General features: G+C 38.2%; 1 protein-coding gene across 3 annotated transcripts in view; it reads left to right on the plus strand.

Moving 5' to 3' along the window:
• The window catches only part of Lasp (LIM and SH3 domain protein Lasp), a 115,669-nt gene that overhangs the window by 11,142 nt on the left and 76,905 nt on the right, over positions 1 to 27,622 (plus strand). For all 3 annotated transcript variants that reach the window (XR_014443910.1, XM_083143014.1, XM_083143015.1), the window contains exon 2: positions 20,134 to 20,228. Coding sequence is in view for 2 of the 3 variants with exons in the window: in XM_083143014.1 (XP_082999140.1) it covers positions 20,134 to 20,228 (95 nt within the window). In the remaining variant the exon portion in view is untranslated. The remainder of the gene's footprint in view (positions 1 to 20,133; positions 20,229 to 27,622) is intronic.

Genomic DNA, 27,622 nt, shown 5'->3' on the forward strand with positions numbered 1-27,622 from the left:
TTCTGAATTTGCGCGTTGAATAATTTATTTGTTCTGAGTCCTTAGCAGATCGAAATTGGTGGAAGCAATAACTTGTACAGTCACGGACACTTCTAGGTTGTAACGATTCCATTGAAAGTAAATTGAGTCGTTACAACCCAGAAGTGTCCGTGACTGTACGAACGTGTGTGATGGTAAGCAGGAAAGGTGTCTGCTTGTATCCTGGCTTTTAGCAATTGAAATAGTGTCAGTCCTCATTATTGATTGTATTAGTGCTGTCTGAACCAACTCATATCTCTCCAAAACTTTCAATGCAGAAATCGTAATTGATATACTGTACTGTGCTGACGTACAGAGAGGTCAAAAGTAGATTGCAGAGTTTGATTCTATTTTTGAGCCACCCTTGGTATAATTTAAATTAAGGATCCACCCCACCCACCCAAGTATTATTATCTTAAATCCACTCTGTCCAGTGCTAATAGACCGAATATCGAAAATCGGGCGTTTCGATACATCGATGTAACTGTCCTACCCCGATTGGGCCTTTGTATGCAGCGAAAATGCCGATGCGATCTGAACATTTCGCACACCTCCAGCTGGAGCGAAATTGAGCCATTCACGTGGCTAGCTGCTCATCACGGCTTGGACTACTTCTGGTCATCTGTGACCACTGGTTAGAAAGTCCGCTGCTCCCAGTTTTGTCTTCTCGACAAGCCTCTCTTCAGCACGATACCTTGTCAATTCCGGTCCCGTCATGTCAGATTTTGACGAGGTAGTGCGCTTGGGAGAAGACATGCAAAGGCGTAACGGATTGCGGCATTTTCCCATTGCATTAGTATTTCGTATTCCTACAATTCAATCCTAAAGCGTTACTCCATGCAAGCATCTGACCAGACGTCCCGTATAAGCCGGGACGGTTCCTTTTTATTGAGTCTATCCTGATTTTTTTGGAATGTAAATGTCCCCACCCCTTTTTTTACGTCTTATCGGCATATAATTCTTGCAATAATACACCTTCTCTAATGTTATTATGAACTTGTGTAAACTTTTACAAAATGTTATTTGAAAAGAAGGATGCACTGAAGAAAATCCATTAATCTTTAAAATATCAATGAATGACTTTTGATTCTAAAGAACTACTTGGTTGGAGTGCAGTGCATATCATCATATTATGTAAGTTATTTAATTAGTTTTCAAAATTAAATAAATATGACGAAAAAGTTTTTATATTAAAACGTGTACATTTAGCCGTCCCGTTTTTCCTCCATGAAAATATGAAAAACTTGTTTTAAAAATCTGATGACATTATGCAAGCACCAATAAAGAAAGAAAGAAACTTGAAATGTTGCTATCAGTCTTTTCTGACCATTCTTTGCCCTAATAAATTGGAACGTGTAAAATGTGCAAGTTTTACGCATCAAGTTCGTACCGAGCACATTGATAGGTACCTATCAGTAGGTACCTCGCCACTTTAGGTTCCAGGTTCGAGCCTTGGCGTGGGCAAGGCGTGTTATTCTCTCCGCCAATTTCATCCATCCTTGTCGTCCCGACTAACTAAAAAGCGTCGTTATGATTTTCTCAGTGTTACTTGTTGAACACAAGATATTTCAATCACTCCACCCTTTCATTCATTCACTAGTTTTATCAAGAATTTTATGCACCACAAAAAAGGCCATGCGTCTCTTAGGTTTACTCTACCGTTTCACTGAAATTAGTAACATCTCAACCCTCACCGTGCACTTCAAATCATTCATTTCCCCAATAATAGAATTCTGCTCTCCCGTCTGGTCCATAGCACGTCCCTCTCATCTGTCTAGAATCCATTCAGTCTTTCACTTCTTCCTAGCTATAGTCCGTCACCGGGTTCCCTCATTACGCAATTTTTCATCTCCGCATCTCTTCTCTTTTCAAAACTTACAAACTGCATATCAGTGACGTTTGCAAAATGATTTCAGTTATTTAAACAAAATTGTGAATGGCAAAATCCGCTGCAACACACTTCTTGAGGAATTTCACTTTCGAGTACCTTGCGCACAAGACGCAACACAAGATTATTTTATACGAAAAAACCTAGTCTAGAAATTCAAAAAAGATCTCTCTTTTACAGACTTGCAGCACTATACAATGATCTCCCCTCAAGTATTTATCTATTTTCCTCCGAGTTTGCCTTTTGGTCTTCTGTCAGAAGAAATGCTTGTAATTAATATCACATAGTGCCATCTTTTACTTATTTTTTGTTCATTTGCTATTCACTTTTATGTTGTTTTGTTACTCTTAATTATTATTTTATTTTTTTGGTTATTATTATTGCTTTCTCATTGTTAACAATTTCAGTCTAAAATGGCCACCTGTGCTGTATCTGGAATTTTCTCAATAAATAAATAAAAAAATTACGATTTTGTGTAGTGGTATCGTCGTCGCCTTGTAATCAAGGGGTCCCGGGTTGGATACCCGGTGGAGGCAGAAGTGGTTCGGGTCCCACTTTAAACTGCAGGTCCAGTCCCGATTAACCTTCCTGTGCATAAAGTGTACTTAAAACCAAAACTCAAGATTAGGAATTTAAGAATAAAATGGGTAAGGTGTTATACTTTTGCAAATGCGTGTGCTACCAGTTTTAAATGTTTAACATGGTGCCATCATATTGCAGCATATTTGTTTTATTTGTGACTATTCTCTATGCACTGCAAGAACGAAGTTAATGTAAGCAAAACCACGTGACTTCTGCTCTGATAAATAGTTCTTCTCTCATGTGTTGGTTCTTGCCCATTGGTCGTAACTTTAGAGCTCATAATATAAGGCCCCACAACTCATCAATATAGCAGCTACAGTGAGTGTTATAACCGCATCACATGCACTATATCCCTGCGCGCAAGATTACTGTACAGTTGTCATTCGAACATTAACTTCGTTCTGAACAGTGTAAAAAGAATGGTACCTACAAACTCGGACTCTGCTTATTACCGACATCTTGAAGATGGGGCATACATATTAGTTTGGGTTTAAAGAGCATTAACGCACGTGATAAGTATCTCGTAGATGCATTAGGTGAACTTTCATAAAGTAAAGATAACGTGACAGTAATATTCATTGTTCTACGCGTACATAACCTTGGATAAGAGAACGTCTTCCTCCCCCTCCTCTTCCTGCTTGCACGATATCGTTGGCTGACAACCTGAAGGCACCGTTTGTACCAAGGCATATTATCTAACGCAGGTTATCATGCCTACAGTTAATGAGAAGTTTCTCCATATTGCGGGAATTTTCTAGTGTTTGGTACATTTTACAAATAGTCACCAAAGTCCTAAAATTATTTAAGAAATATCGATGCAATATTAAATTGAATACTAAAGTTTCTGAGGGACTTCCAATTTTCGTCAACTGGAAGTAATGTCATTTTTGTTAACATACAAGCCTTGCATTTTTATCGTCATGTTGACGTTATTTTCATTCTTTTTTGGTAGTAAGGGAAAAATTTTCATAGTAGTTTCAAAACTTATTTTAAAATACCTTCGGAAGTGTGAGAATTTGAGTAGGTTCCTTGGTGTAGAATCTTCTGCATTTACAAGGATGAACAAGATAGTTCACTCGAGCTCACTTATTCGAATCTAGGCAGTGACTGAGTGCCCCTGACACCTGTGTTCACAGAGATTTAAGCTGTCCTTGTCCTCAGGTACAGATGCGTCAGTGGTTTTGGAACCGGTTGGCATATTTCGAAAGACTGTGACGAATGCTCCGTAGAAATGTACGCACCTGCTATGCGTAACTGGGTTTGCAATCCACAAGGCTCACTAGCTGGACACGATTATGAATTTATTCAGCATTTTTTCTCCCATACCAACCAAGTATAGTGCAGCAGAAAACACTGTTGTCTCGGAAAATCCGAGTGTCTTGTCGTTTGACAGTTTTATGTACAGGGTGAATTAAAAGTTGTAGGTACCAAACTATATTGTAAGATTTTTTTTTAAAAAGCTGCATAATAAAACCGTACTACTACACGCATGAACTTGCCGAAACAATCAATCTAAGTGAACGACATGCAACGTTATCAAATGTTTCTAAGTGACTCAATGCCTCTTTTCTTCTCTATTCCCTCTGTGTCTGTGTTCTCTGATTATATTTTTCCATTATTCTGCATATTCCAAGTCACTGTAGCTCAATTTTCCTTGCTTAGACTGTGTAGTGCTGTTTTCTCCTCAGATTGTTTTAAGATTTTTTCGCTTATTCCAACATTGTTTCGAGAGAGCATATATTATTTCCAGGTGGAAAGTTTTTCTTTTACCCAGTTGCTGTTCGAACCTACAACATACATGCGATTGTAACTCATTACTCCGCCCTGCTAAGCCAAAAGGCCTTACCGACGCTTGACTTGATTGGTTTGTCTTATTTATAGATGTAAACGTATTTTGCTCATTTTCTGGAATGAAATTAATTTTTTAATTTTTTTTCCTCTTCGTAACATAGCAGTACTACTCTGTTTACTGACATTATTCTGTCACACGTTTTGCTAATAGCAAGTTACTCCGTGACAGAGTGGTTAGCACAGCGCACTACAAAGTCAGATGTCCCGGGTTCGAATCCAGCCCTGGTTATAGGTGTTCTTTGAGAGTGTCCCTTCGTGAATTTCATCAGCCATTCTCATTGTCCCGATTAGCCAAAAGTGGCATAAAGACGACGCTAAATAACACACATCAAGTAGCAATTACAATATATATACACCATGGTGAGCTGGGGGGAGGGTTGTGTGTAGAAGGACTCGCATAACTTAGTGTTGCCGCAATTCACTTATATTAATACAGCATTTTTATTCAAGGTGCAGTTGGGCAGAAATTGCACGAAAATACTGCGTAAAGATACACATTGCTGCATTACTGATGCGAGTATATAATAATAATTCCCTTTATTACATTATTACATTACATACTGAATTTGCATTATCATATAATTTAGACAATTATCAACTATAAGCAACAATCACACAAATATACAGCTATTCAATACATGTAATAAGGGGGGAACCCCCGAAGTAAGCCCGCCTCCTCCCGCCTACATTCGAGGGTATGGTCTTATTGTCCTGGTTCCTAAAAATATACCAGGACGTCAGTTGCTCCGAATTTGACGGTTCCCCCGACTTTATTTCCTCTACTTATTACTATTTGCATTTTAAAATAGGTATAATAATAATAAATTTTAATGCTATACAAGGAATATATACATGATATAATTGATGTATACAATACTTTATGTGATATTATTTCTGTTCTGGAATCCAGAACAGATGACATGAACCTCGTGAGTGACATTACATTACATAACAATATTAATAATATTATTTTAACAACATCACGAAGAACATCTTCAATAATTCTCGATAACGTTTCCCTGGCAGTGAGACAAGCATGCATAATATTGGAGTCGCAGTGGATTCCGTTCCGGCATTCCAGAACGGTTTGATGTACAAGATTATTTTCCTCATCAAACCCACAGAACCCAACTCACTTAGTGTTGCCGCAATTCACTTATATTAATACAGCATTTTTATTCAAGGTGCAGTTGGGCAGAAATTGCACGAAAATACTGCGTAAAGATACACATTGCTGCATTACTGATGCGAGTATACATGGGAATGTGTCGTTTTAGGTGTGAGGTAATCGAGAGTGTAAATCCCAATTGCTACTTAATTGCAAACAGCTGGTGGAGTAGAGCCGTTTTCCCTCCCGTTATTCGGCCAAGGTTAGAAAGTGCTAAGGAGCGGACTGCTAAATACTCTACACGTGAGACTCGCTCGTCTTGTCAAGTTCCGTCTCGTGTCCTTAGGGTTGAACACGTCAGAGTAAAAATACAGCTACTTCTGCAAAGATATTATAATTGTAGTCAGTGTGTGGTTTGATGAAGCAAACTGGATCTCCCCGATGGCGTAGGGGAGGCACAGAATCAGATAGCGTGTTGCTCGATTACTGCAATATTACCCTATCAAGTTACATGTGACGAAAATGTGAGAAGAACGACTCATTCTTGTGGCAGTACGGTATCATAACATATTAATTGATTGATTAATTTGAATGAGGAATGAAATTTTTGCTTCATTCTTCCACGTGCCAGCCACGGTTAACCGAGGGGAACAAGTGATCAGCATTAATGAAACCATTGTCACCTCACGTCATTGCGGTCTTGTGATTTTTTTACATAGTTTTCGTTGCAGTTTTTGGCCGTGATAGAGAAACGTGGGGCAAGACAAGGTACTTAATGTCAAATTCATATGATAACATGTAGAAGAATGTCAACTATGAAACCTTTTTTTAAAAAAATAACTGTCTACGAATAACTCTTCTCCTTCGCGACTTTACTTGTTCCATGCCACACGTGATGCCAGTCCATTGGCCCCGTTTTGGAAGGAAGCCCGCTTTCAAAGGGAACAGCTCAGCCGGCAGAGAGAAGGCCAGATACTGTAATGTATTTCGTTGAGCATCGCACACAGGAAGACACTTGCTAACGGGGCCCAACCTGCTAACCCCACTGGTACACTTCCTAATAGCTCATATACAATTTGAAAGAACACTTCTCCAAATTTTTACTATCCTTGAGGGAAAAATCCTTAAATACTTACTTCTCAACATTTCCGAAGGACTAGGGGCAGTTTCTCTCTTCCTGACTACAGAGATCGTTGCTTGGGTGCAGGTAGAGGTTAGGGAGAAGCCCCACAATGCGTCAAAGTCTCTACCGTCTGTGGGGACCCCCTTTTATTTTGTGTTTTAGAGGGACGCAAGGCACCGTACAGCTTTGCGTCGGAGAACCAACTATTCTGGTGCATCCTCTTCCCTTGAAAGTAGGCTTCTTTATTTTGGTTTTCGAATTCATCCAACCTAGGCCAGACCAATCCAGGAAGGTTTAATTAAAACGTCTTCACTGCATAAATTTCGCCATTAAAGACTTCTGAATACTACCTAAGGGAAGAGGAAACAGCTGAAGTACATATGATAATAACCTGTATTTGTACTTATTATAGTGAAGTACATTGTTAGTAACCTTAAATTTAAATAACAGAAAAATTAAAAACTCTCAACAGATGGCACGATATGCGCATGCTAAAATACATTCCTTGAATTCAAATTTCTTCACAGTAAAATTCGAATCGTCAACAATGTAATCGAAAATTTATACCGAACTTTAAGGAAAACTATAAAACAAGTTTTTTTTTTTTTTACAAAACTATAATAAAAATATGATAACTCCTAAGAACTCGAGTACGAATATTTATCATTTGCATATAAGAGAATACAGGAACGTACTGTAAATTGTCTCAGCCTATCCATACAACATAGACGAAGATCTTTACGAGCTCTCATCCCAATTTTTTGAGAGCACAGGCTTTGTCAGTGCAATGCTCGTCCTTCCCGGGAAGACTCCAGTAGTAATCACTGACGTCTGCGTTCACCCAAAAATTAATTGAAACATAACTACGCAGAGAAGACATGTCTTAAGTTTTACCGTTTATCAAAGATTTGTGAACTGTTGACACTGCTGTTAAGTCTGTGCTCCCGCAATAATAATTGAAAAAGAAGTAAGATATTTTGTCTTGAGTCATGTAGTTCATCGGGGAGGTTTCAAGAGTTTCGCACGCCGTCTATGATTCACTAAAATTCAATGTAAAGGCTATTGAGTAGAATGGATAATAAACCTTTTCTCGAGCGAGGCCTCATCTCCAGGAAGCTATCAACTCGCGGCAAGCCACGGCACCTAGCGACCTGTTGAGTGAGATGAGTCAAGGCAAAATGGATAATAAACCTTTTCCTGCTCCCACAAAAATAGGCAATAATTAGGCTGGAGAGTTCAATGAACTAACCGATCTCTAACTACGCACTGGTAATGATCAGGCTGGAAAGTTCATACGAACTAACCGACTCATGTTTTGTTTTGCTATTGAGTAGAATGGTGTGTGACCCAAGCTTTATAGTGTTGGGACCTTCTAGGCGATCACTTTCCCCATATATTTCCAATATGATGTGAATGCAACGAAGTATGGCAACAGTTATTTATTTTTTGAAAGTGGACAAGTCCTGCATTAATGTACGTATAATTCATATTGTTTTGCCAAAACTATTTTGCATTTGTTTTAGATTAAATTCATCAACATCGAGTTAGCTTTACTTACCATACCAACTGAAAACAATTGATTAGTGATTGTTAAACTGTTCAGCATTGTTTTTTTTCGAAACGCAGTTATTTTTATGAATAGGCACTCGGGGATAGAGTCCCTGGATGTATGACTTTAACGTCACGTACGAATACTCTGTCCATTTTCCTTATGGAGAACTCAAGAGTTCCCTACAAAATGGCGGTGTTTACCAACAGGTGATTCTACGTAGTACTTCGGAAAAGAATTCATTCATCGGAAATTTAAAATTATTTCCTCATCAATTATAGGTAAATTTGTGCCTTTCTATGTAATACAGAACCACGGTGACTACTCACCGGGAATTCCTGGAATTGTGCGTGAATTATTGGCTCCGGGATTCTCCGAAGACGTGAAAAATTGCAACTTTTATTAGTCCAAACCTCATTGAATTTTTACATATTTATAAATGTTCTGAGGCAAATTTTTTCACCATTTAACTTTTATTTTTATCAAGGATAGAAAAGAAATCTGGGTTCAAATAAAACAAAATTCTCTCCATCCGTTTACTTTGTTAATGTACTTTGCAGAGCAATCTGTCTGACAGACAGAGAATTATTGTAAGATAAGATTCTCGAAGTTCATTAGGTCAATTTGAGTTTGAAATTCATACGCAGTTAACAATTTTTCGTTCATGAGTATATCCCGTTCCTGAGAGATCGGGAAGTTAAGAAATAAAAGCATGCCCTATTTTATGTCAACACCAAGAGGTCTTATTGAGATAAACTTAAAATCGAAGGATATGAAGTATCCCCAGAACCAGAGCCAACTTGGCAAAACTGTTGTTCATTTTAGATTCAGCACAACCAAAATACCATAAATTCGTTCAAAAATATTTGGAAGGAAAAAAATTTAGACCTGTGTAATTTTTGGATACATTGCAATCACAGAGACCCTTTATATTTTTAATGTATTTAATACGTAAGGTTGAAATAGAGAAAATATCTGCATTTAACCTCGAAAACCGGGAATTATACTTGAATTTTATTATGTTCCTAGAGTGGCCACCCTATAGACCTACAGTTTAGAGTGGGATTCAAAATACTATGTTCTTCCACAGTGTATGACCCGAGGCCCTTTGATTACAAAGAGATGACGTTACCACGGATTCGCGATGGAACGCTTAGAAAGGAACACCCCTACCCGGGACAGGACTCAAACCCGAAACATTTGGCTGCGAGAGCTTCAGTCGAGCACTGATGGGGCGCTGTTGACTTGTATACTTTTGTATGTTCCATAACTTCCCTCCTCATCCACAAATATATATATAGATATATGTATCAAGAGCACATTTTTCAATGCCTTGAGTTCTTTCTTCAATTAACTTATCACCGCAGTCGTATCTTCAAAGCATGATGCATGTAATTCTATGATTAAGATAGCAGCATTGTTGTGTGGTATTTCCACGTTGTTTTAATCGATATGACGTCGTGCTGGTTTTAGTCTTAAACGCACCATTGCAATTTTTAGTTTTAATTAGCAGACCTTGAATATTAATGAAGTCACTGACACGAAAATGGGCCGTTGGGCGCTCATGAAGCAAGGTCGTCTTTGATTTTGTCTGGTTAGTCATTTACGGGCGTAAATATCACTGAAATGAGTTTTTCCTTTCCAGTTTTGAACATCTCCAATATTTACTTTCAAAACAAGCAACACTGCTAGAGCCAGCTCGGTGGTGACTTTAGATTTTTTCCATTGAAGTTCGGTTCGGTTATTTGTGAATGCCCATCAATTTAATGTACTCATCCTCATCCTCGCAATTAGATAAAGGTGGAATAGTGGGACGTAAAATAATAATAATACCCACAAAAGAAATTGTGCTATCCACACAATACCAGAGTGCCGAATTGGTCACTATTTAGTAGCCAATACTCACTGGTTTTTGTGTAGGTAGAGTGGAATTACTTTCGGAACATCTCCAGCGAACTGCGCGAATCTGTCTAGCGTGCCTAGTGGGCGTGTAGAACCTGAGCAACGGGCTTAGCGATAGGTTCTGGGCGAGACGACGTCAGCGGCTCGCTTGGTTAATTGGCTGCTTCGAGAGTTGTGACTCGTTCTGATGCTTCAAATGCATATCAGCCAAAGATGTTACGGAAATAATCTCCCTCTACAATGTAATTAATGCTTTTACAGTATGATTCCTTGTGCTCCACGTGTGAGACTTCTTTATGCAAACGACTGTGGATGGAAAGTATTGACGGCAGCATTCCTGCTCCTGAGAGAACGGGAAGTCAAGAAATAAACATGTATGAATATTTATGAAGATAATTGTGCGGGCGAACGTAAGTGGCTATATGGATGAGTTCCCGCTTGCCCCATAGGTAAAACCTCTGCTACGTCATCGAGGAACGATGTTGATTGCTCATGCAGTGTTCGAGTTCGGTGGGTAAGATTAGTTGTTTTTTTTTTACCACGTGGGTCCGAAAATACTAATATAATGCAAAAAAAAACAAGTACCCAGTAATCGAAAGGAGCAAAAGATACTTGGTTAAAGGAAATTAATCCATGTTTAACAAAAAAAGAAAAAGTGAAATAATCACTCAAATACAGGGTGTCCTACTTTATATTCATCTTTTTATTTTGTTACTGCTTTGCTTTTCCGAGTAACGAGTAGTGAAACAGGTCCCGTTTACAGCTACTTATTATTGGTCTCCCCGATGGCTCAGTGGTATCGTCGTCGCCTTGTAATCAAGGGGTCCCGTGTTCGATACCCGTTGGAGGCACGTAGTGGTTCGGATCCCACTTTAAACTGTAGGTCCAGTTCCGATTAGCCTTACTGTGCATAAAGTGGACTTAAAACAACCAACAGCTACTTATTTTTTACTTGTAATTTAATAAACTCTTGTACAAAAAACAGTGCTTACATATCATGTATGAAACTTGTTACACAAAGTTATTACTTATCTAGAATAAAGTAACTGAGATACTTTTCAAGTTAACTGTCAGCGACCAAGATGAACTCTCTACATTTAATGTTAAAAAAAAAATCAGTACACACAGAAAGGGGTCTTTTCAATGCAGGTGTTTCTAAGTAATTTCTCACATTCAAAGAACATAAATAGAAAATCCAACAATAGTTCAGATAATACGTACTATCTCTCCTTTATCAATTACATCTAATCATTATTTATACCTTAAAAAAATAAATGCAGAAAGCATACAAGTCAAAAGGACTAATTGAGAAAGTAATCAAGATAAGTGTGATAAGATTGTGACGCAACTCTGTGGACTAACACGCGATTTTGCAGATTATTTTTTTAAGACAGTCACTAAATATTTTTGCGGGTTAATTGCTGTGAAGTATTCATTACCACAAACATTTCACACCATTTACTTTGCCTTCTTGGCCTCAATGACGTAGTGGTAGCATCGTCAACTTGTAATCAAGGGGTCCCGGGTTCGATACCCGCTGGTGCACTTTATTTAGTGGTTCGGATCCCACTTTAAAAACTGTAGGTCTAGTCCCGATTAGCCTATCTGTGCATAAATTGGACTTAAAGCAATAATTCAAATTCAAATTTTCATTCTTGAAACTACTTCTATGCAAAGAATTTACATACATGCTTTTAAAATAACCCTTTAGTTGAGCTATTTAGTGTACAATCTTGATAATTCCTATTCTAAATAATCTATTACACCCATAATAAAGATTATGTAAGTAGCCTTATAAGAAACATTTTCGGATTGTTCATAAAATAATTGAGGTCTTAAAAATTCATACACAATTTAATGAGCATTGTTGTGGAAATAAGGAAATAAAATCCATTCAAACGTAACTTCCCATTGAACCTTATTTCTTCCATCATGTTAATTAAGATGTCCCGGATTCGATTCTCATTGGTACCCCAACCCTCTGTGCAAGAAATTTGTATTCCAACTCGTGACAGAAAAAGTATCCCAATGCACGAGAGTTCATTCAACTTGTTCAAGTTTGTGCATCTTGGATTGATGGATGAAGAGCAGTATGGTTCTTAAGTGCTTAAATATCCTAATAAACTAGTTTTTTATCCCCAGTGTAGGATATTACCGGTCTTTTTCCGCTTATTTTTTTATCTCCTTATTAGACGAGAAACTGGTTTTTGAGCTGTTTCCCTTTGTACCTTGCTGTTCCGCTAATCTACTTGATTGGTAGTTTTTTAGGCAAGGATGACATCTTGGAATTGGTCAATACTTACCCAATAGAGGGACTGTGAACGGTAAGGAAATGGGTTTTTGCTGTGAGTGTTGCCACCCCTTTTGTCAAGAAATGTCTAGTTGAGTTTTGAAGTTCACTTTATGCACAGACAGGCTAATCGGGACTGGACCTAAATTTTAAAGTGGGATCCGAATCACCGTGAATGTGTCTCCTCTGGGACTCGAGAACAGTTTACCGCTTGATTACAAGGCGACACTTGTTACCAACACGCCATCAGAGCTTGCCGCACCTTGTCTAGTAACTAAGTCGAGGAATTAGGGTTGTAATGGAAATCCGTGTGCAACAAGCTTTACAATTTCGGTTTCAGACCTGAAAGAGAGAGACGGTGAGAGTGAGTGTGTCAAGAGTCTTCGATTCGGTTGAGAATTTATTTCCGTTCTGAAATATACGAGACCCGAAGCTGGCAGAGTTGCGTGACTCAAGTGGCTCCCCCTGGATTTGAATTTCCAAATTTCGAAACCTCCTTCCACAATATTCATTAATTTTCTTACCAGGATAAGTGTAAGATTATCAGTTCTCGAGTAGTAGACACTTGATTTACTATGGTATTTCAATCAAAGCATGTGACGGGGACGGAATGTTTAATCACTTCTGCCCATGACATGTCGTTGTTTTCCGAATATTCTAGTCTTCATTATTGTAATAATTAATGAATACATGTGCCCTGAATATCAATGAGTGTTGAATATTTAATGGGTGACTGCCGTAGCGATAAAATAGGATGTTAATAATAATCCACCGAATAATTATTTTTGTGCTGTTTATATTCATAGACAATTATATTTTGTCAACTCGCTATCAACGGTCTCGGGTACGATTCCTGGAGCGTTCCTTTTTAAGTTACCTTTTTATCAGTTTTATCTAATCGTCATTCGTCCTCATCGTCGCAATTAGCCTGAATAGACAGGAGAGCGTCGTAAAGTAAGAACATAATCTTTATTTTCTTCTGTGCAGTTTCTGAAATTTAAAAAAGCCGCGTGTATTCGAGGCCAGTTCTAGCTACGGACCTGAACCAGTGGCGTGCTCAGAGTTTTCGTAAGGATGGTGTAGCGACCTTTGTGACGGAGTGGTTAGCACAGTGTGCTTCAACGCCAGGAGTCCTGGTTTAGAATCCCAGCCTGGGAATGGATGGTCCTTGTGATTCTAAATTATGTAACAACCATTGAACCATTCGTAGCCATTAATGGTCGTCATCAAATATTTCGCTGCCGAAAAGTATGCAACCTTGTGGGTTAAAGGACACTATTCTTCAACTGACCAATCTAACCGAGCCGAGCCAACAGCAGGCTGTTTTCCACTTAAGTTTCCATGTCATAGTGCTGATATCTTACATGTATTAAAGTGTTCACAAGAAACTTGTTGGTAGGTTAAATGGAAATTAAGTTTGAACTTGGCAATAGAAATTTGGTCAAATTTTCGGTGCTACTAGTTCTATACCTCTTTTTGTGTGCGATTTTTGTAAATGTAAAAATAATACGTGTTTCTAAATTACGTGGAAATCTTTTAAGAATGTATGAACAAAGTTAGAACCAATTTTCTAACCGGAAGGTAATAGTTTAATTTACTGACTGGTAACCTACACAAATTTACATTTCCAAGAAACCTACTTCGCGAAATGAAATCACGTCCCCACTACTGGCACCATCCGTGCGCACGCCTATGGTTGCAACACCCCTTGGGCACGGCACTGGCCTGAGCTATTCTGTCCATAGGACGCGGCGACAACCAAAGTTTATCATAATTGCACTGCGGTAGGTATCGCCGCGTGTCAGTTACTGTGGATCCAGTTTCGCGCCGCCCGAAGCTGCTGTTCGTAGTTTTTCCTGATTCGACGTTGCTTTCTCGGTGTATCCGGTGCGCCTGTGGCATTGTTCCTTGGTGCCCGAGGTTCGGTCGCGGTTCGCTGAACTTGGCCGTTGGCACCTTCTTCCGGGAGAGGTGGTGGCTGTCTCCTGTTGGATTGTGGGTCACGGCCGTTAACGATTTTTATCTGCAAAACGCTCAGCGCAAGTTGCCATCAACTCATCTTGCGTTGTTGTGGGAACTGAGTGCTTCCTAGACGCTGTCCCATCGTTTTCTCTCCCTGTTTCATGTTCTTCTGCTATCTCCACTTGGGGGAGCGGGAAATCTCATTGCACTTGATAATATGTAATATCTCGAGACGTGTTAGAGCTGCGGCAACGGCACCATGCTCCTAGTACCAGTTTTGTGCTGTAAAATACGTAAATACACTGGTTTACTAGTCTGCGCAGACTAGCCTGAACTATTAGTTCACAACTTACATAGTTACGTAGACAATGTAGACTACATGAAAGATTAATTTACAACTTTGTAAAAAGGAAACCTGCCGTTTTTCAATCGTATTAGTTAGTATCCGGCTGTAAACTATCACATTGGCAGCAAAAATGTCATATTCTCTTTTCAGCCATGAACTGTATGTAAAAGGTGGATAGCCACTACAGGGAGGTTATCTGATATGTGGATGTCTGACCATTCTTTTGGATATTTTATGTGACCAGGGGTGAAAGGGATGACCCTTGTCAAGGCTGTAGTCCAGCCTTTGGCTTACCTTCCTCATTGTAGTATACCTTCTGCTTAAGTTATTAACAGTGTACAAACTGACAATTCACAAAAGCATTATCAACAAGAAAATAAAATACAAGTTTCGTATTTTGAAAATGCCTTCTGTATTGTAATATGCCTCATTTATGCCAATTATGGGCATATCATCATCAGTATTCTACTATCAGTGGTGTTTTTTTTCTGAAGTTAAATGAAATAATCAGTTTCAATGGAACATAATACAAAGTTTATAAAAATATGGTCTCCTTCACGACACATAGCATCGGAGGCGGTTATTGGGTTCCAAATCTAGGAGGGAAAGGACAGTTTAGTTTCACTTGGTAGATAAGGTTTAGCATACTGCGGGAGCAACTGCATCCCCCCCACACCCCCCTAAGCACCGCCACTGCTTAACGTATTCCTTTACATTTGTGGCCTACAGCACTGTCCTTTGTGAGGACACCCAAATATCAACCTGTCTTCTTCCATGCAGTACACACTGGGCTGCATTTGACTGACTAACGAGTTTCTGGCGCCTGAACTCGCATCCTGTATAATCCTCTGTGGGACTTGTTTTGTGTGAATCTTTGTGTTACAGATCTCTCACTTGCTCTGCCAGGGGTCCTGCGTTCGAATCCTGTCCTGGGTATTCCTTGTGCGTGTGTCTTCATCAATTTCACCATATCACTCATCCTCATCTTAGCGATTAGCCAAAAGTGACAGAAAAGCTAAGTAAAATAAACCAAACCATTCAGTCTCACTTGCACTATCAACCAATCAGCTTTATACTCGTGTGATGTATCGATAGTTGATACAAGGTGATGCATCTACGTTCCATATTTCCAGTTTCTATAGAATTTCTGTATGATTCAAGTATTTGCAGGCGAAATTATCAAATATATCAGATGATAATTCTCACTGGTAGACAGACCATTTATAGTTACCTAAAAGCTATAGGTTTTTCTTCTACTTTCTACGCATAATGGTTCATACTTTCATTAGCTTTCCTGGTAGTATAAAATCCACTTAGGTTTTCAGGATTGCATGAACTTTTAAAAAGCATTTATGAAAGTTATTGTCGTTTGAAAATTATTTAAACGAGCTCTCGTGCTTGGCTGTTTCGAGGAAAATTGCAGTTTAAGAACAATAAAAGCGCCATGGCATGCAGTTTTCACTCCTGAAGTGGGTTTGTGTTCGTATGTTTACAGTTGTAATTATTTGGTTATGCTGGAGAAAGTCATGCGGCATGTCTTATGATTGTGATTTCCCTGCCAAGTGATACGATTTGTTCGTGACACTAGATGTATTAAGTTCGTTGTCCACTCGTACATAAAATGACTACTGGGCGATAAAAGTAGTTTCCATGTCATGTTTTAAGACGTCTGTCTCGTTATCGGCCTTTTCTCAATATCAGAACTCCAATATCAGTCTCGAGTCTCGAAAAATTACTTGTTAAAATACGTTACGATCATAAGTTTTTGCACATTAACAGTGTATTTTTATGTTTGACATTCTAGTGTATAATAGTAAAGTTTCTAACGCGATAAGAGTTTTTGAAGTTCTCTTTACGCTCAGGCAGACTAATCGGGACTGGAGCTACAGTTTAAAGTGGGATCCGAACCACGCTGCATGTGCCTGCACGGGGGTTCGAACACTTGACTCCTTGATTACAAGATGTAATTTTAGCAGCACGCCATCTGGAGGCTAGAAGCTTGCCATGTCTACGTCTAAGAAAAAAAATAGTAACAGCCCAAGGCTTAGCGTTGTAAGGGAAATCTGTGTGCAACAAGCTTTACAATTCCGGTTTCACTTGCCTGTATTACAATTGTGCTATGTTTTGTCTGGGCAAAAATAGCGTCTTTGTATTAGCTAAATATCGCCACTATCTTAGTGTTGGCACAAGGAATCAAGAAGAACGCCATGATATGTTTATGGTCGACCGAGCTAACAGGCTAATTGGGTTGTAAAGTGATAAGTGAGCTCGGAGAATTTCGTAGACCTACTTTTCTCTCACACACACACACTCTCTCTCTCTGTACAATTAATTGTACACTTGTTTTCTCAGACCGCTATGGTAGCAGCTGTCAGGGGCAGGGGCGACGCTATGTACATTTGTCAAACAACTATGCGAGTGAACTGCTAAATTAAGAAGTCAGTCCTTACTGCCTCAGTTATTCATGCATGAAATGTATATTTAGTAATCAAATCTCTTGCGCGATTATAATGTGATTGATTGGGGAAAATCTTTCAGTGGGAATAGCGGGATGTTATGGAATTTGGAACTCAGTATAAGTATGTTGGGTCTAATTTTGTATTCCCACTATGAGAATAAGGCAACAGGGAAATCAGATATTAGTTGATAATTTCAAATATATTTTTTTATTTTTTATTTGACGCACAAAATATATACAACCACCAGCATTAAAAAAAATAGTAACAAAGGTAACTGTGTGGAGAACTATTTTAAGTTGAGGTCAGAATGTACTAGGACATGTCAGAGAATTTCGTCTAGTTGGAGACTTGTAAACCAGAATGTATGGCATATGCAAATTTCACCTAAATGAAAATTGCTTTACTGTATGACTTTTGCAGACATACGAATGGGTTGATGGCTGGGTGATGGGTTTAAGCCTAGAAAGCCTTATACAAAATGTGACCACCCTCAGTACTTTCAATTGGCCTTGAACTGTTGAGGGAGTGGTACTGTCGGGGTTGAATTGCTGTCCAGTTGACAAATTATTTGATATTATTTTATCTGCGTAGTCGTTCTGACGAAGCATTTGCTTTAACTTAAGCAAATTTGCCACATCTATTTTTTTGTTTCGAAAGGAAAAGAATCAATTTTTTTTTGCAAAACAAAACTAAAAAATGTGGTTTTGCTGCTTTAGCCAACTCGTGGCACAGCATCCATCTATCAACATTCCGAATAACCTGTGATAACCATGAAGGGAAAGGAGGATGACAAAAATGTTTTGCAGCCATTGTTCCAAAGCAATATATGGAGAATACCAAACAAATTGCTGTTCTAAATGTAACTATGAACGTTAAATCATGTCAAATTTGTTACTAGTTCTATCAGAAACAAATTATGTTATTAGCCAATTCTAATTGCCAATAAAACTCTTCCTATAAAGCAAAAGAGTAAGGTCATCAAAATGACTACACTTTTGCGTTCCTGATTTTCCACGTTAGCTCTCTAGGATTAATGTGCAGAAACTTTTTTAGTAGTGTAGTAAGTTTTTGAAAGATGTATATATTATGTCGACACTCGTGGCGACAGACACCCAGATATTCCCTTCCAGAATGTGACATAAATCGAGACAAGAGCGAGACAGACATTTGGAATTCGAGACTATACCGGGAACGAGCCAAACTTCCTTCTACACGAGGCTGTACCAAGACTCGTCTCTACGTAGTAGACTGAAAATAAGAAAGAGGAGTGTCTGAAAAAGAAATCAAAATGGTGGTTAAAGTGAAAGAAGGTGGTTAAAATGTAAACATTATTATTACAAGAACCTTATCATGGTGGTGTTGAATAGCAGATTGTAATAATTTACGGCTCCCCCGCTTCCTTCGGCACGGGAAGCGGAGCGCCTATGTTTCTAGTGACGTAGTGATTGTGTTTCATCCTTTCAGTGTTGTGGTATCCTGGTCGCTGTATTTCCTTTTGAATGTCCGCCCCCTTCATTTGCGTAAATGTTCCGTCAGCTTCGTTGGAATTCCTGAAGTGATTTCACGTCGGTCTGGGCTGGGTGTTGCAATTTGTGGCCTTTCTAATTTTGCCATGTCACGTTCCGTGTGTTTTAGGAGATTCATGGAGGAAGCACTTGCAAACTGTAGTCTGCCTTGCTTCCTGCATGCCCTGTAGGCACACTGTTGGACTGATAACTTTGGCATTATTGAAATTTTGCAGAATTGTAATAATATTATATTCTCGCATTAGTTGAAAATATTCTTGACAAAAATTGCCTTGCATTAAATTCATACTATCAGCATTCAATTATATTCCTCAGAAGAAAGGTACATTATATACACATTTTCTTAGTTTGTACGATAATTCTCTACTTGTGTACAGATGTTCAGCTAATCGGGACTGGAATTACAATTTTAAATGGGATCCGAACTACCGTGTATCGAGCCCGGGACACCTTGAAGGGTGTATGGTGACCTGGTAAGGCACCCAAAAGTGAACCTCACAACCACGGTACTGCTTCATGCAGGCCAACCAGGCCCTGGCGCCTGGACCCACAACCTGGATAATCCTTTGTGGGGTTGTGTGTGCTTGAGTGTCTCTTTACAGCCTCAGCTTTTAACCTAGGTGAAGAGATTTTAGTCCTCAAGATACCGTATAGTTTTATTTTTTGTTAAATATTGAATGAATGAATGAGTTTTAGAAATTGAGTAAGGAAGTTTTTAAGAGAGATATTTTATTGTTAAGGATCTGTCCTCAATTTAGTTTTAGTTAAGGGGCTTAACTCCGTATTGCGTGACGCAAAAGTAGCCTGTGTTCTGATGTGCCTATACTATAAAAATCAATCAACCGGGACCCCTTGATTACAAGGTGATCACGTAACCACTATACACCATGGGGTAGGCCTTACAACGAAACGAAATAAGAATAAATCGAGTGAGTTAGCGATTCCAACCTGTACTTTGCACTATCTTAAAGTGCTACAATAATTAATCACGTTGCCCTTAATTAAAAGGTGTGTGCTAAAATAAAGATTGTGCACTTCTGAGAAAATCCTATAGTTGGCAGACAGTAGAAACATTTTTACTTTCCTCTTAGGTTGCGAGTTTTTTTATAATATATGTTTATAATTTTTCTTTCCCCTTTTAAGAGTTTTAATGCCTTACTCATTGAACTACATTAATTATTGAATGATTCTTAATGAGCACACTTATGGATTATTATATAAACACACACGTGAAAAACATTGAAAAATACCTATTTGATAATTGGGATTCTAAAAATATTGTGTCATTGGAATTTGACTTAATGGTTTGGAGGTGGAGAGAGAGTAGGTTGAACTCCTACATTTAAAGCAAGTTCAGAACCATATAAATACATTAAATATTAGCAACTTTAAATTATTATAGAAGGCCATATTAGAGAATGGTATCACTTGATTATAGGTAATGAGGTTGTAAAAAAATAGAGCAAACGTACCAAATTTCACATTGGACGCCTAAAACTATGCTAAATCGTGTTTGTACTTTCTTCCAGATATGGCACAAGCAGTGTTTCAAATGCCAAGTGTGCAACATGACGCTCAACATGAGGACATACAAAGGTCTCAACAAGCAACCCTACTGTGAGGCGTAAGTACAAGAGTTTTCTCTTGGTTTATCTTCCTTACTTTCTTATCTTCAACTTAAACTTGAACTTAAGTGCCACTTCCTTCGGTGGAAGTAGTTGTTCCCTGAAATGTCACGGCGGGTTATGGCGTAACGTAATGTTCTGAACCATACACAAGGAGCTTTAGCATCGTGACATTGTGTGTAGTTCCGTACGAAGGAAACGTGCTTATTTGCTGTAAAAATTGCATAAGACGTTGGTAAATTGCTGGAATTCTGCTGCAGTACTTTGAAGGAATTCATCATGATATGTATTGAATTTATCAGAAAGTGTGTTTTGTCATGATTATAACAGAGGAACTGATTCATATGCTACAAAAACCCAAATATGCACTAATTATTTCCTTTGTCTTTGATGTGGTTTTTCTGATATGCATTTTTTGGGGGGCATTCGATTACCTCAGTGTGCGAATCAAACTTTTGCTTTTGGGGGAGCGGTGCCTCCCTTCTAGGTGTTTGTATGTATTTGCACTCTGTTATCGAGGGGAGATAAATACGCGTTATTATTATTATTTTATTAACAGTAACTGGAAGAAAACATGGAAATATTATAGAAACGACACATTCATTTTCTCGCACCAGCATACGTTGTTTGTTCTTTTTCACGAATTGTTATTGCATTTTGCAGCATGCATATTAGTAAATCTCTCATCTACTGAAAATTTATATTTTGAAAACCCTTCAGCAGCTCCTTTTTTTGCAATAATTTTATGTGGGGAATCATAAAACGATAAACCTTGCAAAATGATGTAATTTTCCCATTATATGAACCTTTTTTATTAAATGTATTAATATATTACTCTCTTCGTGTTCAACATAGACACATACTTAAAAATATCATTATGTATTCCTACAGAATAAAGGCATAGGTGTATTTATCGATTGATGTGATCATATTGAAAGCACGAAAATATATTTGTATCACGAACAAAGTTGTGTTACAATATTAAATAGTTCTATTGTATTGCATTGTTATGGAACAGGATAAAATTCCTGTAACAAAATACGTCATAATGAAACCAGAAGGTTAAGCACAATAGTCCTAAGTTTCAATGTAAATTTATTGCGCATTATTACGGTATCTAAGAGCATCGAAAGTGATAAACAGTAATTATTTCAGAGATTTTTTTTTTATGTGCCAATGAGAATTTGGGGAGTATTTTGTATGTTTGCTGCACCACGGTAACCTATGGATTATGTGCTTGCGCTACAACCACTGTTCTAGAGAAATGTATTCAGTATTTACTGGATAGAGTCTAGTGCAAACGTTCTCACATTTAAGTATCTGTGAGTCTATTTGTAATATAATTTCGTTAACAAAGAATAGCGTTATAGTGTAATAAAATTACAAATTCGTAACATTGCTGCATAAAATAGTGTTATTCTATTATAAAATTCAATTCGTAACATAGCTAAACTCGTAGTCGAACACTTTTTTTTTCCACGGAGTTGCACATTACATTCGACAAATTTTTTTTGAAGGCCTTGAAAATTGGAGTGCGCATTAGATTTAAGTAAATACGGCAGTAAAGGGGAAAAAATAGCGCTTCGTGTCGTGTACAGGATGAAGTAATTTTTCTCGTTAACTTCGATTATAATTTTCTCCCTCCCAATTGTTCATAAATTTAACAAGTGTAAGTTGTGATACTCGCTAGATTAAGGGAATCTAAGAAGCATACATAAATGTATAAAATACCATAATGTTGCCTGAGCCATTTAGTAAAAATCTATCGCCGGTTTTGCTTATACTAGAAAAAATAATCGCCGTTAAATATAAACCATTTCATCTTGTTTGCGTCACCTCTTTGACGTAAATGTTAAATATACAACACTGTCACTTAGTGGTAAATATTTTGTCACTGCAGTGGAATGCAGTTCTAGAAGTTTATTCACCTGTGACCCTGGCACTAGCTTCTAGCTTTCCCTTCTAGGTTACAAGAGTTGTTGCGTTGAAAATTTTGCTGACTATGAAAGTGTGATCGAACCATTATATGTACTTTCTAGTAATGCGGGATAGCAACTTTCCCTAATTACATTAATGTGATGTTAGCATGATCTTCTTTGACTAGGGGAGCTTTTTTCCTACAAATAAATAAGTATCCTTACTTTTTCTTACCTCTGTATTTGCAAGGGAAGCCAGGGTTCAGAATAATGGCGATAAGACAAGAATATGTGAACAATATCTTATCTTTATCTCGGAAATTATTGAGCCCTAAAGAAAAATTTTGTTAAGTAGATTTCTGCAACATGGGTTATTGTGATGTGACGAACATATCACCATTACACAATGTCAGATGTTTGTTTTAGGCCCTTTCTATGCTCAGATAAGCTCATCGGGATCTACAGTTTAAAGTGGGACCAGGACCATTGTGACTTCACCAGAGATCAAACCCAGGACCCTTTGAGTACAATGCATCGGAGAGGCTTGTTTATTAAGCATCGTAAATGCATATGTTGATGGTAACATTGTTCTCTTGTGCCTCCGAGGTGAAGAGGTTAGCGTAAGACGTTACGGAGCTGGAAGCCCAAGGTTCGCCTGGTCAAGGTATGTCGCCGTGCTTGTAACATAATCCATTTCATCTGTTGCCAATCTTCATCGTCGCGATTAACTCAATCGTAAAAGGCAAAAATCGACGCAAAATGATAAGTTTACAAATATTCTCTGTGAAAAAAATTGTCATGATTCCCTTGTAATAGGTGCAAATCCTGAAAAGGCCAGGGAAAGTAATTTGTACTTGCAAGGGTTGTGGAGTGACCATATTTCAATCAACTTCTTGGTGGGTAGAATTTATGTTTTTGAATTATTTTTTAATTTATTTTGAGCAGCGTTGAACGAATTTGATTCTTTTAAATAGCATGTGCAGTTAAATACTCAAGACTTATAGTTATTTGCATTTTACAGAATACTTTGATGAAAATTCATGGAAATTCACCGAAATGAGAGGAAACCGTGTTTGCTGTTTGAAATTGTAGTAAGGGATATTTTGAATAGGAGATCTGAAATGTCACCTTGTAATCAAGGGTTTCCGGTTACAATCCCCGGTGGAACACATTGCACAATGGTTCGCGTCCCACTTTAAACTGTAGATCCAGTCTCGATTAGCGTATCTGAGCATAAAGTGAAAACATATTTCATGACAAAGTTTTCGACAAGACATGAAATCTTTGCCCTGCAGTTCGAAGCAGAAGTTCTCGTAGGCTGTGGAAGTTAAAAAAGAAAAGAAAGTTGCGAATCAATGACCATCGTTATCGAACAGCAGTATCTGCATTACGTCTTCAAGGCAGCCGAAAAATTGGGGTTAACACGATGTGACATCCAACATGTTTCTCCAGCGCTGAACATACAGCACCATATAAGGTTGTCTGATTTAACCAGCTGCAGGCTACGGCGTCATTGATTTACCACATTGGGATTACGTTGGCTCACACTGCGGGTCAGATTTACAATGGAAACTGCAAACATTCTGTGAGCACACACATGCTAACGCCACGATAACATGCGAGCTCTTCCTGTGCGTAACGGTTACAATCACAGGGTTTCCACTGACCTAGACTGGTGCTGGAACGTGTGGAAAAGTCATGGAATTTCGTAAATATATAAATCAAACTCTGGACAACAACTGGAAAATTCACGCGTTTTTTTTTTTGTGAGTTTAAGTTCACTTTATGCACAGGTAGGCTAATCGGGAGCGCACTGCAGAGTACGGAATTATAAATAACACTTTCCCTTGCGGGCTTCCCCGATGGCGCAAGGGGAACGTCGTTGCCTTGTAATCCAGGAGTCCTGGGTTCGATGCTCGGTAAAGTACATTGCGCTTGGGATTCCATTTTAAACTATAGGTCCAGTCCCGATTATCCTCTCTGCAGGGGTGCCCACAGAGGGGGGGGGGATTATGGCGCAGGCTGCGCCATCGAGATTTTTTGGGGATTTTTTTTACCTTCATGTAAAATTCAACATTAATATATTTTTCCAAAATATATGTACGGTAAAAATTTTACACCTTAAATGCACCATATTTAATCAATTAGATACAGAAAAGAAAGTGTTTAAGAGCATTATCGAAGGGCGGGGGGGGGGGGGGGTCGAAATATCCAACTCTACCATATTACGCCTTAATTGACACGTGGGTTCTGGAGGGAATTCTGAATTAAACGTTGGGGAGAAAGTATCCAACTCTAGGTCTTAGATTATGACATGGAAATTTTGGTGGTAGAATTGAGTATTAAATATAAATGAAGAGATATGAAGCTCTTGATAAAGTGTAAAATCTTAGATTGTGAAGGGGTTTCTGTAGTGGAGAGAGAGCTGGAACATTAAATTTTGGAGACTATACTTAGCGATATCGTATCCACACGTTTTCGACCCCGAACGTGCCAAAAGAGGAGCTGGAAAAGACTAAATATCTGTAGATCCTAAGAAAGTATTGACACACCATTAATTTAATACCCTTGAAAGCCTTCAAAAATGGATGAAAAAATTTTCTTGCTCGCTTCGCTCACATTAATGTGTTGCGAGAATGCTTGTTTGGCGCTTTACTGAGGTGAATGTGAAATTTTATGCTATTGCTACATTACAAGACTTAAGCGATATTCTCGATATTCATTAATAACATCACTTCTTAAAATATAATGCTTAGTGTTCGTAATTAAATACTTTGTAGGGATTACGATATAGTTTGAGGGCGCGAATTATATGATTTGGGATGGACACGTGATATGATTTGGGGGACTCATGACATGATTTATGGGGGAATGCGCCATTGGCCTTGGGGGGGGGGGATGGGCACCCCTGCCTGTCTGTGCATAATGTGGACTCAAAACTCAAACACTTTCCCTAGGCACGTAAATCACTAACACAAGAGAAGAAGCACGTGGTGTCAGTTGTTATCCATGGAAGGGAATGTAAACATGTGTGTGTTTTTAAGTAGGCCTATTGTTAGTTTTTTTGTTTTAAGTGAAAAGGTATTGAATTATATTAAAAGCAGAACAGAGTTCACGCTAGTTTAACAACAACTATGTTTTTTCTCAATTATCTTAAAGTAAACCAATGATCTGAATTGTTAGTGTAATGAACTTAAACGTAAGCTGTATATTACAATTTACCTCAAAATGAAGCGTGCAGAATTTCCCTGATCATATCTTCAAACAATTGCTGAAGGAAGTCGGTATTACATTGTTCCATAAAATAATAAAAGATCAGTTTCAACCATGTATACCTGTTCGCCTAATGGCTTATCAACGCAAGATAGGCAAATTACGACCTGCCCGTCAGTTTATGCGATTCTGGAGTTTGTTGAAAGTTTACTTAAACGAGAAATGCTTTGTCCGTAACCTGAAAATACGTAGATTGGTATAACACAACACTTTCTAATTTTTTCATCAATATAATTGTTAAATTTATGTTTAGTCCACTTTTTGAAAAAGATAGTCCAGACGGGACTAGTCCTACATTTTAAAGGGGATCCGAACCACTATATGCCTCCACGTTTAACACTACGCCATTGGGAGTTCAATTTATGTCTACGTTTTCACACAAGATATTGCCTTACGCTTTCTCTTGGAAAATACACTTCTCGCAAAAAGTTTGGAATATTGTTATATTAGGCACAAAAAGTATTGAACATTGTTATATTAGGCACAAAGAATTTTGGAATATTGTTAAATTAGGCAATAGGTGATAGGCACGGTGGCATATGTCTGCGAAAACATAAGAACATCCAGCAGACAGACAGATAACATGTATTGTTGCATTCCAAAGCTGTGCCTATCACCTAATACCTAATATAACAATATTCCAAACTTCTTGTGAGGAGTGTAATTTTATTTATAAGGATAAACAACATGTTTATACTTATAAGCAAAGCTGTAGGTAGAAATTATATTAAATGAATTGTTGTGGCATGTATAGAAGTGTCAATAGGTGTACAATAGTATTTTTACTAGAATACAAGCCAGCATTTTATAATCGAGGATTTCCACGAAAATAGTCCAAAGTTAGCTATCTGAAATCACCTGTTTTGCGATCTCGCTCCAGTGGCGCAGGAACGGGGGGGGTACAGGGGTACATTGTACCCCCCTAAATTTTTTGAAGGGGGGTACTGTACCCCCTAAATCCGTAAATCGAGTTGTACCCCCTGTACCCCCCTTGGTAATTTGACAACAGACGCAAGGTGCTACTGTTAAAATAACCTATTTTTAGTTCGCCCAATAAAAAAGTGTATATTGTTTATAACTTATAAACATTATCTTCCTTACCACAGAAATTCAAACCATTCTTCTACAGTGTGGTTGCTACTAGTTAGTTCATTGACCTAAGTTCTTGGAAACTTCTTTAAGGAGAAAAAAATTGTTTAAAATGTGTGTGGAACGATGGAATCAGATTTGCTCTCAGAAAATCAGGCTGCAGACGAATGCTCCTTTGCGAAAGGAGGGGGGGGGCGAGTACACTTTTCTAAAGAAGTGGTCACGTCGTTTCGAAGATAAGATACAAATCTTCATCAGAAGAGTATGTGATTGTTCCCATTTTCTTTGGAATATTTAAAGTGGAATTTTCCAAAACGAAATAATTACACGAACGAGACACGACAGACCAACTCGGGGGCAGTGGTAGCGTCGTCGCCTTGTAATCAAGAGGTCCCGGGTTCGACACCCGGCTGAAGCACAAGTTCTTCGGATCCCACTTTAAACTGTAGGTCCAGTCCCGATTAGCCTTAATGTGCAATAAAGTGGACTTTAAACACCAACTCAACTCAACAATAACCCAACCCGGGGGTACAATGTACTCCTGTTCCTCACCCATATTTTTCATAACTTTGTAAGAGGATGTTCGGAAACCTATACTTAAATATTAAGATATTTCTGTTTGAAAATAGAGTCCCGATTATCCTATCTGAGCATGAAGTGAATCTAGAACAAGTGTTAACAACTTCAGAGTGGAAACCGAAACAATAATAAAGACAAACAAGAACGAGAAGGACCTCACCACACAGGAAACGAGTTGAGGCTGTGACAATTCTCGACTCATCGCAAAACCACACCATTCCTAGGTGAAATGACACTTTCCCTAAACATTTAAATAGAGTGCAATTTGCGATTTTATCAGAGGGGGGGGGTGTAGTTTTACCTATGTATTAAGTATACTTATAATTGGACATTAATTGCTTAGAATCTAATTTTGATATCGAATACAACACAAACACAATGTCATTTTAAGTTAAACCCTAAAGTCAAACTGTAAGGAAATTAAATTAGTCAGGTGAATGAACGATATAGGTGAGACTCACTGCAGGTTCTATTGGTAGATTTTGGATTGGATTCACAAGGCCTTTGAATGATGTTTGATTAATTTATTTGGTTTA

This window comes from Lepisma saccharinum, chromosome 21 (genome assembly GCF_977018435.1).
Source record: "Lepisma saccharinum chromosome 21, izLepSacc3.1, whole genome shotgun sequence".
NCBI lineage: Eukaryota > Metazoa > Arthropoda > Insecta > Zygentoma > Lepismatidae > Lepisma > Lepisma saccharinum.